At 37.0% G+C, this 14,568-nt stretch overlaps 1 protein-coding gene across 4 annotated transcripts in view; it reads left to right on the forward strand.

Moving 5' to 3' along the window:
- The window catches only part of CSMD1 (CUB and Sushi multiple domains 1), a 1,137,242-nt gene that overhangs the window by 896,247 nt on the left and 226,427 nt on the right, over positions 1-14,568 (forward strand). For all 4 annotated transcript variants that reach the window (XM_030490098.1, XM_030490097.1, XM_030490096.1 and 1 more), the window contains 2 exons: positions 1,279-1,448; positions 8,936-9,092. In XM_030490098.1, coding sequence (XP_030345958.1) covers positions 1,279-1,448; positions 8,936-9,092 — 327 coding nt within the window. The remainder of the gene's footprint in view (positions 1-1,278; positions 1,449-8,935; positions 9,093-14,568) is intronic.

Here is a 14,568-nt window from a genome sequence, read left to right on the forward strand (position 1 = left end):
TATGAAACATGCATTTCTCTCTGAATGTATTAAAATGAATTATTTTCTCATATATTTTTCTGGTCTATCTTTACACTATACTTTCAAAATAATTCTTTACATAAATATTTTTTAAACTATACTCAGTTTTACATAACTTTGTAAACCCCACACACTTCCAATAACATTTATAGAAAAAATACAGATTTTTTCAAACCTATCACATCTTTGATAAAATATATCTGTTGATTTACAATTATGTATTAATTTATCATTATTTTAACTGTTACAACAGCTTTTTACCGTACTCTGAATGAGGTCTGGATAATGTTTAGGTCAAAATCTGTATTTAACACAATATATTTTATTTTTGGAGTGAACAATGAGATACAAATATCAATGTCATACACCTTAAAAAAAAATAGATTAGTATGTTACTGTAGGGTTTTTTAAGGTGCTTTTAGGCCATTTTTGAGCATTTTGAATATTCTTTTGAACAGTGCACCAATATTACTTTCTATCTTTTTGGATGTTTTAAGTGCTGAAATTTATATTGCACATTTGGAATAATTTTATTAGTCTTTATTCAGAACTCAAACTGAGCCCATAGGCTCGAAACGTACCACTCTTCCTACACACTTTATTCTCTTCTTTACTGGGCAGAAATGACAAAAATGTCTACTGAAGGTGTCAGTAAGTTCTTAACCACAGATGGCTGTGAAAAAGTCTCACCTGCTCTTTACCCAGAAAAGAAGGGAGCTGTCTGCTTGGCCCTGACCGATGCCAATAAATGTTGGTTTGGTTTTTTTTTTTTCTGTTTGGTTTTTGGTTTTGTTTTATTCCTGGTGGAGAAAAACATGTTTGACTGGTCTTGAATTATTCCCAGATTCTTTTGTCTCAGCAGTTTCTAATACTTGTTGGTAAGGCTGAATAGGGAAGTAAAATCAGTGTTACATTTACTTGAAGTGTTTCCACAGTAAGTATATTTCAACAAAACATCAAATTTTTATGGAATCTGGCTTACCTGCATTGTAGGTTAGTCAGGTGAGAGGACCAAGGGATAACTTAGAGGTAAAGGGAATTATGTGAAAGCACCGAAGTGAACCTAATAAACGTACCCAATCAAATGCAGGAGGTAGATAGCAACTTTCATAGGGTTTCTAGGAGTCAGTCTGGCAGATGAAATCCAGCAGATAGCCTGTTAGAGTTTTTATGGAGTCTAAATATTACTGCAAATAACCCATATTTTCTTGAAATGGATAATTCACTTCTTTTTTAAAAATGTGTCTGTTTCTTTAGCTGAATGTGGAGCAACTGTGTCTGGAAATGAAGGAACATTGCTGTCTCCGAATTTCCCATCTAATTATGACAACAACCATGAATGTATCTATAAAATTGAAACAGAGGCTGGAAAAGGGATCCATCTTAGAGCCAGGAGCTTTCAGCTGCATGAGGGAGATATTGTTAAGGTAAAAAGAAAGTAATTTCACTTTCTACCATGCTCAATATTCACATTGCATGAACAACTCTGCCTTTAGCACCAATTATTTTTATTTTTATTTATTTCACTGCATCACACAAAATGGATAAATTTTATGTGGATAGCCTCACTTTCTTTATACTAGGCTTAATTATTTATACTAGAGTCAAAGAAACTATAGGTGACATTAAGCGTTCAATAACATTTATAGAAGTATTAGGCTGTTTACAGTGGATTAAAATCTAAAAAAAAAATCCTAATATGTGAACATGGATTTTGAATACTTATGTGTCTATATTATTTTCTCTTTGCAGCAATGTTTAGGTGTAGCACAGTGGTTACTTAACAAAAGACAGGTTTTAATTTTGGTACATTTTTGGTACATTTTTATTTTCTTATTCTGTCTTGCACAGAACTATTCATTTGTGGGTTTGTTTTGGTTTTTGGTTTTGGTTTGGTTTGGGGTTTTTTTTTCCAAATAAATTAATTTGCTGATATGAATAGAAAAAAGCTAGCTAACATATAGCATTGTAATATTGTCTAAAAGTGTAATTACATAAAATGGTTTTCATTCTTTGTAAGTAGCTTTTGAACCATGGCCTAAATACATACAAATTTTGCTTTCCTACATCATGGACATAACCTGTCTTTTCTTAATAATGGCTGCTGCATTCTTGTGTGTACTGAAAATCATGACATTCATGTGGAGTGTTGAGTGTACATGAAACTACTCTTTCTAATTTATGTCTCTGAATTTTCAAAGTGAATTAGTACTTCAAATCACCAAGCATTCAGAATTGAGTTAGCAATTTGCTTTCTGGGGATCCCACTGAAATCCCTTTAACATGTCAGAAAATGCTGTCTATGTTTCTAACTTGATTTCACTATTTTTATTAGCACTGAATGCTTCCCACAAGGAGTTTAAAGATACCATTGTTAAGGATCAAATTTTGGTGGCCAATACTTCTATCCATCTCTTAAGAGACTCCTCATTTAAGTATGACAATGCAATTTGAAGTTATACATTTCCTGCAAAGTCCTGCAAAATGCAAAGGCTTTTAGAGATACAATGAAGGTGGAGAGGAAAAAAAAGAAATACTTTAAGTACTGGCTTTATTAATGCAGAAATTCAGATCTTTTCTATATACCTGTGGCTTTTAGCAAGTACAGACTGGATTTGACCATGAAATAAGCAAAACAAAAAAATCCCCCGTAGTATTAGAAAGTTACAGCATTTTCTCCATCTTTACTCGCAAAATCATTGATAATAAATGCCTTCATGCTTATGTTCTCACCATGTGTGAAAGACTGCAAGACCTTGGCCTCTTGTTTTCCTTTTAGATCAAAGAGAATTGAGTAGGTGGGCAAAATACATAGTCTATATTGTCCTGTGGACCCATCTTCCATGGTCTAACAGTGCAGCTCCACAAAAGTATATTTACTGTGAACAGATGCAGCAGACAAGAAAGAACTTAATTGCCCATTGAGCTGCTTAAATATAGTACACAAGTCTCCCAGAAGCTGTGCACATGTCAAGGTTATAAATAATTTAATAAACTACCTGAACAAAAAAAAACAAAAACAAAAACAGAAACAAACTTTGAAAACCCTAAACAAACATTCAAGAAACTCAATTATCCTTCAGAACATTTTATGAGTAATGTCAAGCATCTTTAGAGATGTTCCATGGAGGTGTAAGAAAGATTTGCCTGAGAGAAAGCTGTTCTGAGCAATCTGTTGGATACTTTCTTCTTTCATAGATCTGTTAACACAATACTCCTGAGGATTCAAAGGAAGCAAAGGCAAAATTATGGTTATGTCTGTACTGCAAGACCTATTCTCTCTCTGGTTCCGAGGAAACTTAGAGTAAATAAACTCTATTTATACAATTAAGAGCTCTTGCCCCACAGCCTCTCCATAAACTGTATTTATAAAAATAAAGTATATTTCCTCTCCATTGCCATGCCAGGATGTCTTTTAACATGGAATCAGCCCTTGATCTAGCCGCTGAACTTAATCAGGCATTGTCTGGAAGACTGCCAAAAGGAGCAGGCCAAAATCTTGACTGAAAATGTGCTGGAGGTTGAACAGATTGTACAATGAATGTTCTGAATTAACTGAATGTTAATGTTTGCGGTTACACTTTGGTGTCCTAGCTTTGTTTATATTAGTGGCTAAAGTATCTCTAGTATTCGGCTTTTATAAACTTGTTCATGTAGCTTCTAACATGGTTGATCTATGGGAGATACTCTTCTGGATTGAAAGAAATATTCTTTCCAGTCTCGCCATGCAAGATGATACTGAGTGCCTGCTTGCCACTAAAAAAACATTTTGTGATGATTTAAAGTGTGCTAGCTGAAAGCAGAGAACATTCCAGCAAGCTGGTGTAGGAAGCCAGCATGAAGCCAGCATTGGTTTTCAAAACAATGTCAGTTATCTTGGAAACATGAGTTACTTTCCTGAGTTGACCCAAGTGGTCCATCTAGCTTGCTATGCTAATATATGCTAATATAGCTCGGTATGCTAATATATGCTAATATAATCCAGCTGCTTGGCCAATTGAGGGCTGACCAAAAGTTAAAGCATGTTATTAAGGACATTGTCCAAATGCCTCTTAAACACTGGCAGGCTTGGGACATCAACTGCCTCTGTTCTACGGTTTGACCATCCTCTCGGTAAAGAAATGCTTCTTAATGTCCAGTCTAAACCTCCCTTCATGCAGCTTTGAACTGCAGCTCCCATGTATCCTATCCCTGGATACCAGGAAGAAGAGCTCAGCACCTCCCTTTCCACTTCACCTCCTCAGGAAGCTGTAGAGAAAAATGTGCCTTATCTGTGGCTGCATGCTTAGTTTAATAATCTACTCTCTTCTCCCTCTTCTTGTTCCTGTCCTGATTTGCATGGGAAGGAGATCTGAGCATATGAGGCAGAAATAAATTTTCATGTGCTCTGGCCAGATCTACAGTCTGAGCTGTTGGGAAATCAAGACACTCTCCAAAGGCTTACCTTTCCCCACAGCTTTGGCAGGGCTGTGGACTTCTGAAGTGTGTTTTCTTCCCTAGCTGTACCCTAAATATGAGGAAAATATGTTATAAATGTCAGCCTTTTATCTTGTGTCTGCACAGAAGAAAGCCCCAAGACTGCCCTACAGGCGTCTTGCAAGGGGTGCACTAAGGCTTAAGAGTATTTATAAACCTTGTGCTGAAATGCAGGGTGTTTTCCCACCTGAACATCCTTCTGTTTTTAAAGAAAATATGTGCATATGTGATGTTGCACTGGGTACTGGTGGCCAGGTTCTGTTAGCAGGGAAATGCAGGGGTGCTGGACACAGCCAGTTCCAGCCGCATTCAACCCACACACCACAGGGCACGGCTGAGCCAACCCTGCAGCCCAGGTGGGGGTGGTGCCTCGGGGAAAGCGTATGTAAGAAAGGGCAAAAAACGCTGTGCAGTAGCGTATGAGAGAGGAGTGAGTAAAACAAGCTTGAGAAACAATCCTTATTGAAAATGCCAAGGTCGACCCAACATGAATGTCTTAGGAAGTGTACAGTATCACTAGTTGAGGTAGGATTGCTAAGAATTTCATGAGGATGTAATGAAAAGATCTGGGAATATATATATAGAAAGATTCATTAACAGTGTCAGCAAGTTGTACAGGAATTATCTCGCAAGCCATCAAAGCAGTATTTTAAAAGCATTTCCTTCTGGGATGGTTTTATTCCGTAAATATCTCTACAATTAAGGGAAATTGCAAAGTTCAGTTGTGAGTAATTTCTTTTTACTGTCATAATGAGAAACTGGTGTTTAGGAAAGTCTGTCCAGCATTTCCTTCTCCTTCAGGTGAGTGTCTGTTTTTACGTTTCCCCAGCAGGTGCAGATACATTAGCACTGTTATTAGAGCATTTCTCCTTGTGAATAATTGTAGCAATGTCCTCTTGCTTGCATATGTTAATCCCAGCAGTAGAGCAAGCACTTTCTTTTCAGTTCCTCGCAAATGTTTAGGTGAAATGGGGCGTCCCTGAATGCTCAGGCTACATTTATCTTAGTGCTCCAAACAATGCTGCGATCATTCCCTGCTGCCCCTGAGGCCAGCTTCTGCCTTTGACAGCATCCATGTTAAACTCTCTAATTTTACAAAACAAGGTGTCTCACTCAAGCTGTCCCTCAGAAACGGTCCCTGGCCTACATGGCTCCTGCACTTATGCTTTCTCAGGAAAGATTTGTGAGGGTGTTAGTGAGCCTGCATTAAATGTGTGCCAGGGATGTACTGACAATAAATACTGTGTAGACAATCAAGTTGTGGTGACTGGGCTCCTACTCTGGCACTGTTTACTTGCTTTGAAAATATAAACTACCTTCAGCTGTATATATTCAACTAAGTTTACTGTTGGCAGGCACAACTGCGAATACTGAGGCTGGATATTGAGGCTGTGGTACGTAGGGAACAGCATAAAATTCTCAAGGGTATTTCTAACATCAGTAAGACTGGTGCATGAGGAAGGGTCAAAACTAATGCTTTCAAGGAGAATATGTGCAACTTAATGATTCTAAGTCACAGGCAAAGCTTTCTGTAGCTATGGCATATTTTGAACTTTTGAAATCTGAAGTCAAGTAAAGAAATAGAAACAGAATCACCATTTTGAGGTATATGGCAAAAGTGAGTACCTGGATTATCTGTTTTTTTTAAAGTTTATCCTTTTTTACCCACTAACACTTTCGCTCCCCAATCTCCTTGCTTTAACTGCCACTTGAAATTACATAATTTGTTAAAGTGGCTACTTGTGGAGAAGTCTTTATAGTGCAATCACCGTCAATTTGTTAGAGATAAGAGGTAAACCAGTATTTCATGTCTTTCGTCTATTTGGCCAAATATACCTTCAATTATAGCATGTGAATTATACTGCAAATTGGTTGTCCTAAATGAGTTAAACATGCACACTATGTATGAGTGGTGATGTGTAGACTACTGTATTAGATGTGTTCCCTGGCTATGGAGATAGACGCATGTGACTGAACACAGTGGTTGCACACAAGCTGCCTATTGGGAATGGCCCTTGGCCTATGCTAATTACCAAACCATGGTCGAGAATTGTTAGGGAAAATGCCTTTTTTTTTTTTTTTTTTTCTTTTTCTTTTTCTCCTGGGGGTGGATCAAACAAATTATCAGGATACGCATGGAGGTTCAGTGGTTATGTTTGTTCACTAACACTGTTTCAGTTACTGGAGTACACATGTACCTGCTTATGTCTGTAATGTTAAAAACAGCTGGACAAATGTCACCAGTTAAAAATTGTCACAGCTTTTTTTTACAGCTGCTTTCACATGATCCCTCTTATCTCATTTTCATTTCATAAAACAATGTTTTTGTTTGTGTCTGGATTCATCTTGATTTAACTTCCTGATCCTCAGGTAGGAAGACTATCTGTACCAGTCAGTAAGGTAGAAAACTGTTGGAACAGGATGTCTAAGGGGTAATTGTAGTAATTAGCTGTGTTTCTTTTTTCTTTTTTCTTTAAAGATGAATAAAAATAACTTATTTTTAGCAATTTTTTTTAATGACAGTTAAAACCAGAACACTCCATTCAAAGTAATCTCTCAAACCAAGTAAAATATATCTGTGCTTTTTGCATAGTGATCAGAATGTTATTAAAAAATAAATCTTGTGGTAAACAAATGCTTATTTATTTTGTACAATAGATTTCCAGCTCTGATAAAGTGTAGTCAGTCTGTGAAAGCGATCTGTAGTTCTGTCCCAGGACAATGGTAGAAGCTTGGAAGTACTTTTTCAGATACTTTTAGCACGGGTTAAAGTCGCATTTCTGCAAAGAGATAGATATTAAGTATGTGTAAGTGCTTACATGAATCTTAAATACAATTGATTGGGTCTTCTGATAGTTCATTTATGTGCCTTGGTAAAAGACAGTCTTTGCCTTTACTAATAAGGACAGAATGTATTGTTCTATCAATGGCTAGTACTATACGTTATTTTTCAAAAGCTTCTCTTAGGGAAGGTAGTTATTTACATCTGTGTATGTTTATTAAATTTATGCTTTTATCTTAAAAAAAATTTTTATGCACATTGTTTTTATTATTTATTAATGTCAGCACTCAAGATGAATGAGGTACTTTCAAGACATTCTCCTATGTTGATAGTATGCCAGTATTTTCTCCACTGAGGAAATAGCTCTGCTTTTAACTGTAGGTCATTGTCCATAATTGTAGTTGCAGTTGTTTGTCCTCTCAAAAGATGCCTTTCTAAATTTCATTAGTAGATTTAAGTGAACATTCAAATAGGAAGAAGTGTCTGTGACCCAAATGTAGCAATTTAGATTGTTAAATGGATCAATGCCTGCTTCTGGCTGGAATCGGTATAAATTCTCACTGTACCACAAGGTCTGAGAATGGAGAGATGAAGATCCAGAGTTTAATATATTTGTTGTAATTGTAGCTTTTGCTACAGTTGACTATATTTCTACATTCACTAAAAGACTAAATGTCTACAGTCACTTTGGGACATCTGAGATCAGGGTAAATTGTCTTAATATTAGAAACCAGCTGTTCAGATTCCTTATGTGCTTTTGAATAACCATCCACATGATGTATGGTATATGTTTTGGAAGTAGGAAACACACTTCATAATTGCCTATTTTTTCATGAGAAAGTACAGGTGATTTATTTAATTTAAAGGAGAAATTGGCTTTTTTAAAAAATTCATCTTGAGAGTCAAAAAAACCCCCACAGAAGACTGCTTTAGCACTTAGGGCTTTCAAGGTTTTGCAATAAGCAAAAATAATTTTTCACCCCTAGCCAACTCATTGTACTTGTCCTATATTGGTGAACAATGAAAAGGTCATTCTTATTCATTCCAGGATTTGGAAAACCACAGAGATTAATACTGTTGATTTTGTTCTCCATTGAAAGATTTCAGTAAGTAACATGGTAAATAAGAATATTGCTACACTTACTTTGGAAATAGACTCACATACCTTTTTTGAAGATCTGTTTTTCTTAAAACCTGTAGTAAACCACAAATCACTGCAGGCTCAGAGTCTGAAATAAAAGGTGACAGATTGTCTTGAATACCTCAGTTCTGCTGTTGATATTTCCAGACAGGAGAGAACAGAGTAAAGGTAAACCCTTACAGCCTTCCTTCAGTGGTGATTTCAGAAATTATATGTCTGTTAGCCTTTGTGAATAATCATGAAAAATAATCTGAGTTGTGTATAAATATTAATTTCATTCAAGATGAGCTCACAAAAATGAAAAGAAAAAAAGACTATAAAACACCTTAAGCGTGACAGAATATTTTATATTTCACTGAACTGCATAACCAAGTGGTAGGTACCTCACAAAAGGGAAACATTAACTTTTTTGAGAAACAGTTGGCAATGCATAGTTAACTTATTGTATAAAAATAATGTTTTTCAAATACTTAGATTTGATGTCCAGTTTCATACTATTACTTTGTTTCTGCAAGGTATATGATGGAAAAGACAGTTCTTCACGCTCTCTGGGAGTCTTCACCAAAAATGACATGACGGGAGTTATCCTTAATAGCACCTCTAACCATTTGTGGATAGAGTTTAATACCAATGGATCCGATACTGACCAAGGATTTCAGCTCACTTACACAAGTAAGTAGCTCACAGATACAGTCTGACTGGCTGTTTTGTGGGGGAATATGTATTACTTAATTGCAGTGATTTCTCATGGAATGGTGAAGATAATGTACTGTGCGGGGCACATACTCCTGGGGGTGTGGGGGTGGGGATATAAAACTGGGGGTAACTAGTTTGTTTCCAACATGCATAAAGAGATATTTTGTCCAGGTTTCAAGAAATCTCCAAGTTCCCTTTGCCTTCATTTTCATTGCCTTTTACATCAGCTTCCATAAGCTACTCTTGAATCCTTCAGAGCAGAGCGCCATACCGTGCTATGGCACAGAAATGAAATCATAGCTTTTTCTAGTACATCTGCTGGTTTCTCTGTGGATTGGAGCCAGCTATGGAATATGCAGAAATCATTCATTTGCCCTTAGGTCTTTCTGCGCTGCCTGATAAATTTGAAATTTTGTCATCCTACCTTTAGCTTTTTTTTTTTCTTAGAGAAGCATAAAAGAAGGGAAGGTTTTTCTACCTAGATAAAATGTGTTAAAGTGATTCATTTATTCATTTTTTAAAATCTAGGTACCATATGTGCTTTCATTTTGGTTCAGAATCCAGAAAGAACCACTAGGCAAATCTACTCTGACTTGCCAGTAGAGACTGTAGATTTTTTTTTCCTTTGAAAAAAAGAACAAAACATTTATTTTTAAAATAATCTTATTTTAAAGGCACTGATTTCAAGGGACTTAAATCAGTCCCTTTCAAAACCTGCAACAGTGATCATTTCCACCTACCATTTAGAAATAGGATTTTGTGTAAAGATAGAATTATGTGTGATTTCTGCATCCAGTAGCTTGGTTTTGTTACACTTCAGTTTGCAATTCTAGTAAGATTTGCTCTTCCAAATTTTTCTGTGTAAGTTAATACATGCTAATTCATGTCTTGAGGATTTTTTTCTTGGCTGTTTGATCAGTTTTGAAACTGTTTTCTGTTCTTCCAAGTATTTCCACACTTTCTGAAGTGTGTAGACAGTCTTCTAACAGTAATCTTAATAATACTGTGTACAGATGCAAAACTCACTCTCCTATTTCTTCATAACATTTTACTCACATGAGACAATCCCCATTTGTAGATATCATGTAATTCCTCACTTTTCACATGTGTTTTCAGGAAGCCTAATTAAAAATAATGCATTTTAAGATGATGTTTTCTATCACCTGTAAAAAGACAACTTACTCTGTGTAATTTCCAAACACTTCAGTTTGGGACTTTTCACCAGCAGAAGATGCATTCTTTTGGAATGTTTTGAAAATCTGCTGCAGTGCTGACTTCCATTAATTTTCTGGAGAAGTCCAATCCAAACAGTTTTTTATAGATGAAATATACTAGAAGTTCATACTCGTTACTTGATTGGATTGGAGTTTTTGGTGCAGTTCCAATGCAGTTTCTAAATAAATGCTTCAATTTTTCACTTGGTAAATAAATCAAGCATAAAATCAATCAAAGAATCATGAAATAGTTTGGGTTGGAAGGGACCTTAAAGATCATCTTGTTCCAACCCTCCTGCCATGGGCAGGGACATTTTCCACCAGACCAGGTTGCTCAAAGCCTCATCCAACCTGGCCTTGAACACTTCCAGGGATGGGGCAGCCACAACTTCTCTGGGCAACCTTTTCCAGTGAAGAATTCCTTATATCTAATCTCAATCTACCCTCTTTAAGTTTAAAGTTATTTCCCCTTGCCCTATGGCTACATGCCCTTGTAAAAGGATAATTATCTGATTGGATTAATCAAGCTGTTGTTTACAGCTGGAAATAACGTCCCTGAAAGAGTACTCTGCAGTTTATTTTTTCACTTTTAAGATCAAAATAGAATGCCAGATACTTTAAAATTACTAAAAGAAAAAAATAAAAATAATTAAATTGTGGTTTCACTGGGGGAAATGAGAAATAAGTATGCTGGTGTGGGAAGATCACTCGGGGCGTGGGGGGGAGGAAAAAGAGAAAGCTGGAGTCTAACAGAAGTTGTAGTATTATAGAAACTTTTTTAGGGTAAAATACAGTTGCCGCTTTCAGGGTGGTTGGCGTGCACAAAGTGTGTTCCACCATGGTTCCCTAGACAACAGAACCTGCTATCCTAGAGGAGCAATAGAAGGTGGAGTGGAGTGGAAACACTGCGGCCAGGCTGTGTTGTAGTCCCTGCAGGACTGGGAACTTGAAGGTACTGTACAGCTGCTAAGCCGTACAGCAGTGGTCAAATGGGAAATACAGGAGATGTCTGTTGCTGAGCCAACAACTGTGGCGAAATCACTTTGCTTAGGTGAACCTTGCTTATTATAATACGCACACCTCCATCCCAAAGTTACCCACCTCCAAGGTACGACCACTGCTCACTGAGCATGCACTTTATATTTTTTATCGGCTATATCTTTAAATGAGAAGTGAGCAAATTTTACACCTATCAGTGATAAAAGAATTTATGACTAGAGTCACTCAAGCTCCACCCGAGATTAAAGAAAAGTGTAAAAGTGAATGAGAGAGGGGAGGAGATGGGGAACAGTCCACTGTAACTTCTGGGATCAGTCAATGGGCTGAACCTGTCTTCTCCCTCATAGTGGCTGCCTATTGCATAAGAACTTTATTTATCTTATGTGCGCTAAATAACACTAGCTGTTCTTAGTGATTATTGTCTGGTTGTGTATTGCTTCAAGCTTGCTTTTGCTGACAGTACCTGTCACTGGCAATCACGAACATTAATTTGTCATGATAATAATAAAGAGTGTAATTCCGTAAACTGTTAGTCCTTCGTGGGTGCTAACATTCGCCAGCAGTGGGTAACATAAAGTGAGAAGACCTGCTGAGGGGTCCCCGTTATGCTGTTGGCACGTTTCCCTGAACAAGTCAGTCGAATTCCCCTCCAATCCAGCAGGACTGGTCAGTGAAGGGTCCCTATAACGGAACCTGACAAACTGGTCAGGCACAAGGTTCTCGGCTTTCCTAGGGTGCTGATAGACAGGTCAGGAAAATCTCCCCCTTTCACGTGACAGCTGGAGTGAATGAAATTGAGTAATTAATATCATAAAGCTGTTAGAAAGAACTAGGAGAAGTGATGGTGTAATAAATCTAGTGGTAAATCAGTTCTGGTTATTCCCTATCTGGTGTCTGAGTTCTTGCTGCCCACAAGGGATACATCAACTGCCCTTAATTGTTGGTCTTTGTAGCACTTTTCTTCCCATTAAAGCTATTGAAATTAAGATTAGTGCAGCTTTGACAGTTGAATTTTAGAACCATTGCAATGTGTTATTAAAAAGATTAACTTAAAAATTTACTATTTCAGTTCTGTGCAACTACCTTTCTGTCTTATATAACATTGCATTCCGTGGACAATGTTAAATTTACAAATATGACAGAAGAAGGTAATGATTCATAAGAACAAAATTGTGGATAAAGAAACTTTTCCTTCTGTATTCAGAATCTCATTACTGACATAATTAACTAGAATTCTATAAACTCAGAATCTGAGTTGCTTGTATAAATTGCAGAAATTAGTATGTAAGCAGATATTAAAGGAAATCTTTGAAAGATTCAAGTTCTAGTGAAATTTGCTGTACAGGAAATTGCTTCAGGGTAAGAACAATGCTGAATGGAAGCTAGAAATTATAGTAATTTTATGCTTTATAACTACAAGTTGTTTTCAAGGAAGTGGATTAGCACAATGAGTAGAGATTTTTTTTTTTTACTAGAAAGGATCATGAGATCAGTAGAGATCTGCATGTAAAAATAGAAGTTTATACATACATGTTGTAGCCACAACTGACTTGTGACAGGGTTTTTGTTACTGTTGTTGAAAAAATAACAGTTTTTCTTTCATAACTTCAGTTTTACAATTTGGGGGATTTCCCTACTCTCTTTTCTCCCTCCCCTTGCCCCCAGTCGTCCAGTGAGAGCTTTTCTCTCTTGGAAACCTCTCGGGTTTTTTGGGAAGAGAAGATGTAGCCATAGGCACTGTGCTTTGTGCTGTCATGTCAGTAATATTTAATGTTAAATTGACATTCAAATTAAAATAAAATCTTATTGATGCCACACAGAGACAGGCAGTAAAAGCAAAACACAGCTGTCTAGTAAAAGTAACAGGCTGCAACTTTAAATAAGGAGTACTGCAGTACAGCCTCTGCATAACAAACAGACTCCCTGCAGTGTCTAACCACTCCCCTATCGCACTCCTGACACAAGAGGAATTTTAACCATGACTTTTTTCGCTCATCTTGTGGAGAACTGAACTTACTCTTGTGTCAGAAGTGCTTCCTTGCTAGTGTTTAATCCTCATTCCTTGAACAGTCTCACTTTTCTTAGTTACTGAAAAAACAAAAACAGCCCCTCCACACTTCATCATACATATATACAAATGTCTTGTGACACTCTGATTACTGCGTAATGATAACTCCTCCATGGTCTGTATGGAGTTGTACAGATCTCAGAGTACTCAGCACTACGTTGTACTTCCACAGTGATCACTCTTAACTTGTGTGAAGATAATTTATACAGTAATTTTACTGGTGTCTCATTTGGTGCACGTAGATATCAATGCAAAAATTACTTCCACGGTTTTTGTTTGCCAGTAGCTGTGTCATTGTTTATCTCCTAAAGACATCGCTGTTTTATGTACATGTCCAAAATTCAAAGGTAAAACACTTAAAATAATCTTCATATCTCAAAACAAAGGTTGCAACAAAGACAGCAATGTCTGTGCTTCCTCTTCAAGTACTTGTCCATCCTTGTCTTCTCAGTAAAAGTTTCCATACAGTTGAGAAAAAACCCTCTTTCCCTTCACAGACCTGGCTAGAACTATCAAAACATTTCTTCTCATGGTACCTGAAGATAAGTATCTATATTCATGATACCATCCATCGATGTCCTTAGAAAGTGTCCTGGGATTGTGACGTGTAAGGAACTCATCGCTATGTAGAACTGCTCTTTGGACTTTCACACCTGGGGACTGTTACCAAGTTCCTTGCACTGGCAGTCGCCTCACATAGCATGAAGTTGATCTCAGTCCTTATCCAGACATCCACTTTTTTAGGAGCAGCTTATCTAGCTGTCTGTGGCAATTTCATGGTTCCTCAGTCCTGTGGAGGATATAGTAGAAGCAAAAGTTTCACTATCTGCAGAATAACCCTTGGAGTCCATTGTAATGAGTAAGTGAAATGATCCATTCAGGAATACTGTTAGATAGTATCTGTAGGAATGTGCTTGCCTGCACTGGGCGCTCAGCAGAATGTTCTGCCTAACAACAGACTCTTATGTGTTTCAGAAACATGCAGATTTAACTTTCTGAAGGCCTTTTACTTGCCTATTCCTGATTTGCTGCTACAGGTTAGAAGTTAAGTTCCGTGTTAGTTCCTCAACACTTGTCTTTCATTTGTATCCTCCATTTCCCTATGATGCGAAATTAGATGTTTTCCTGCACTTCTGTGCGAAGATGGAAATGAGGGCTGGAAAAATTCTCG

Source organism: Strigops habroptila, chromosome 6 (assembly GCF_004027225.2).
Source record: "Strigops habroptila isolate Jane chromosome 6, bStrHab1.2.pri, whole genome shotgun sequence".
In the NCBI taxonomy this organism is placed as follows: Eukaryota; Metazoa; Chordata; class Aves; order Psittaciformes; family Psittacidae; genus Strigops; species Strigops habroptila.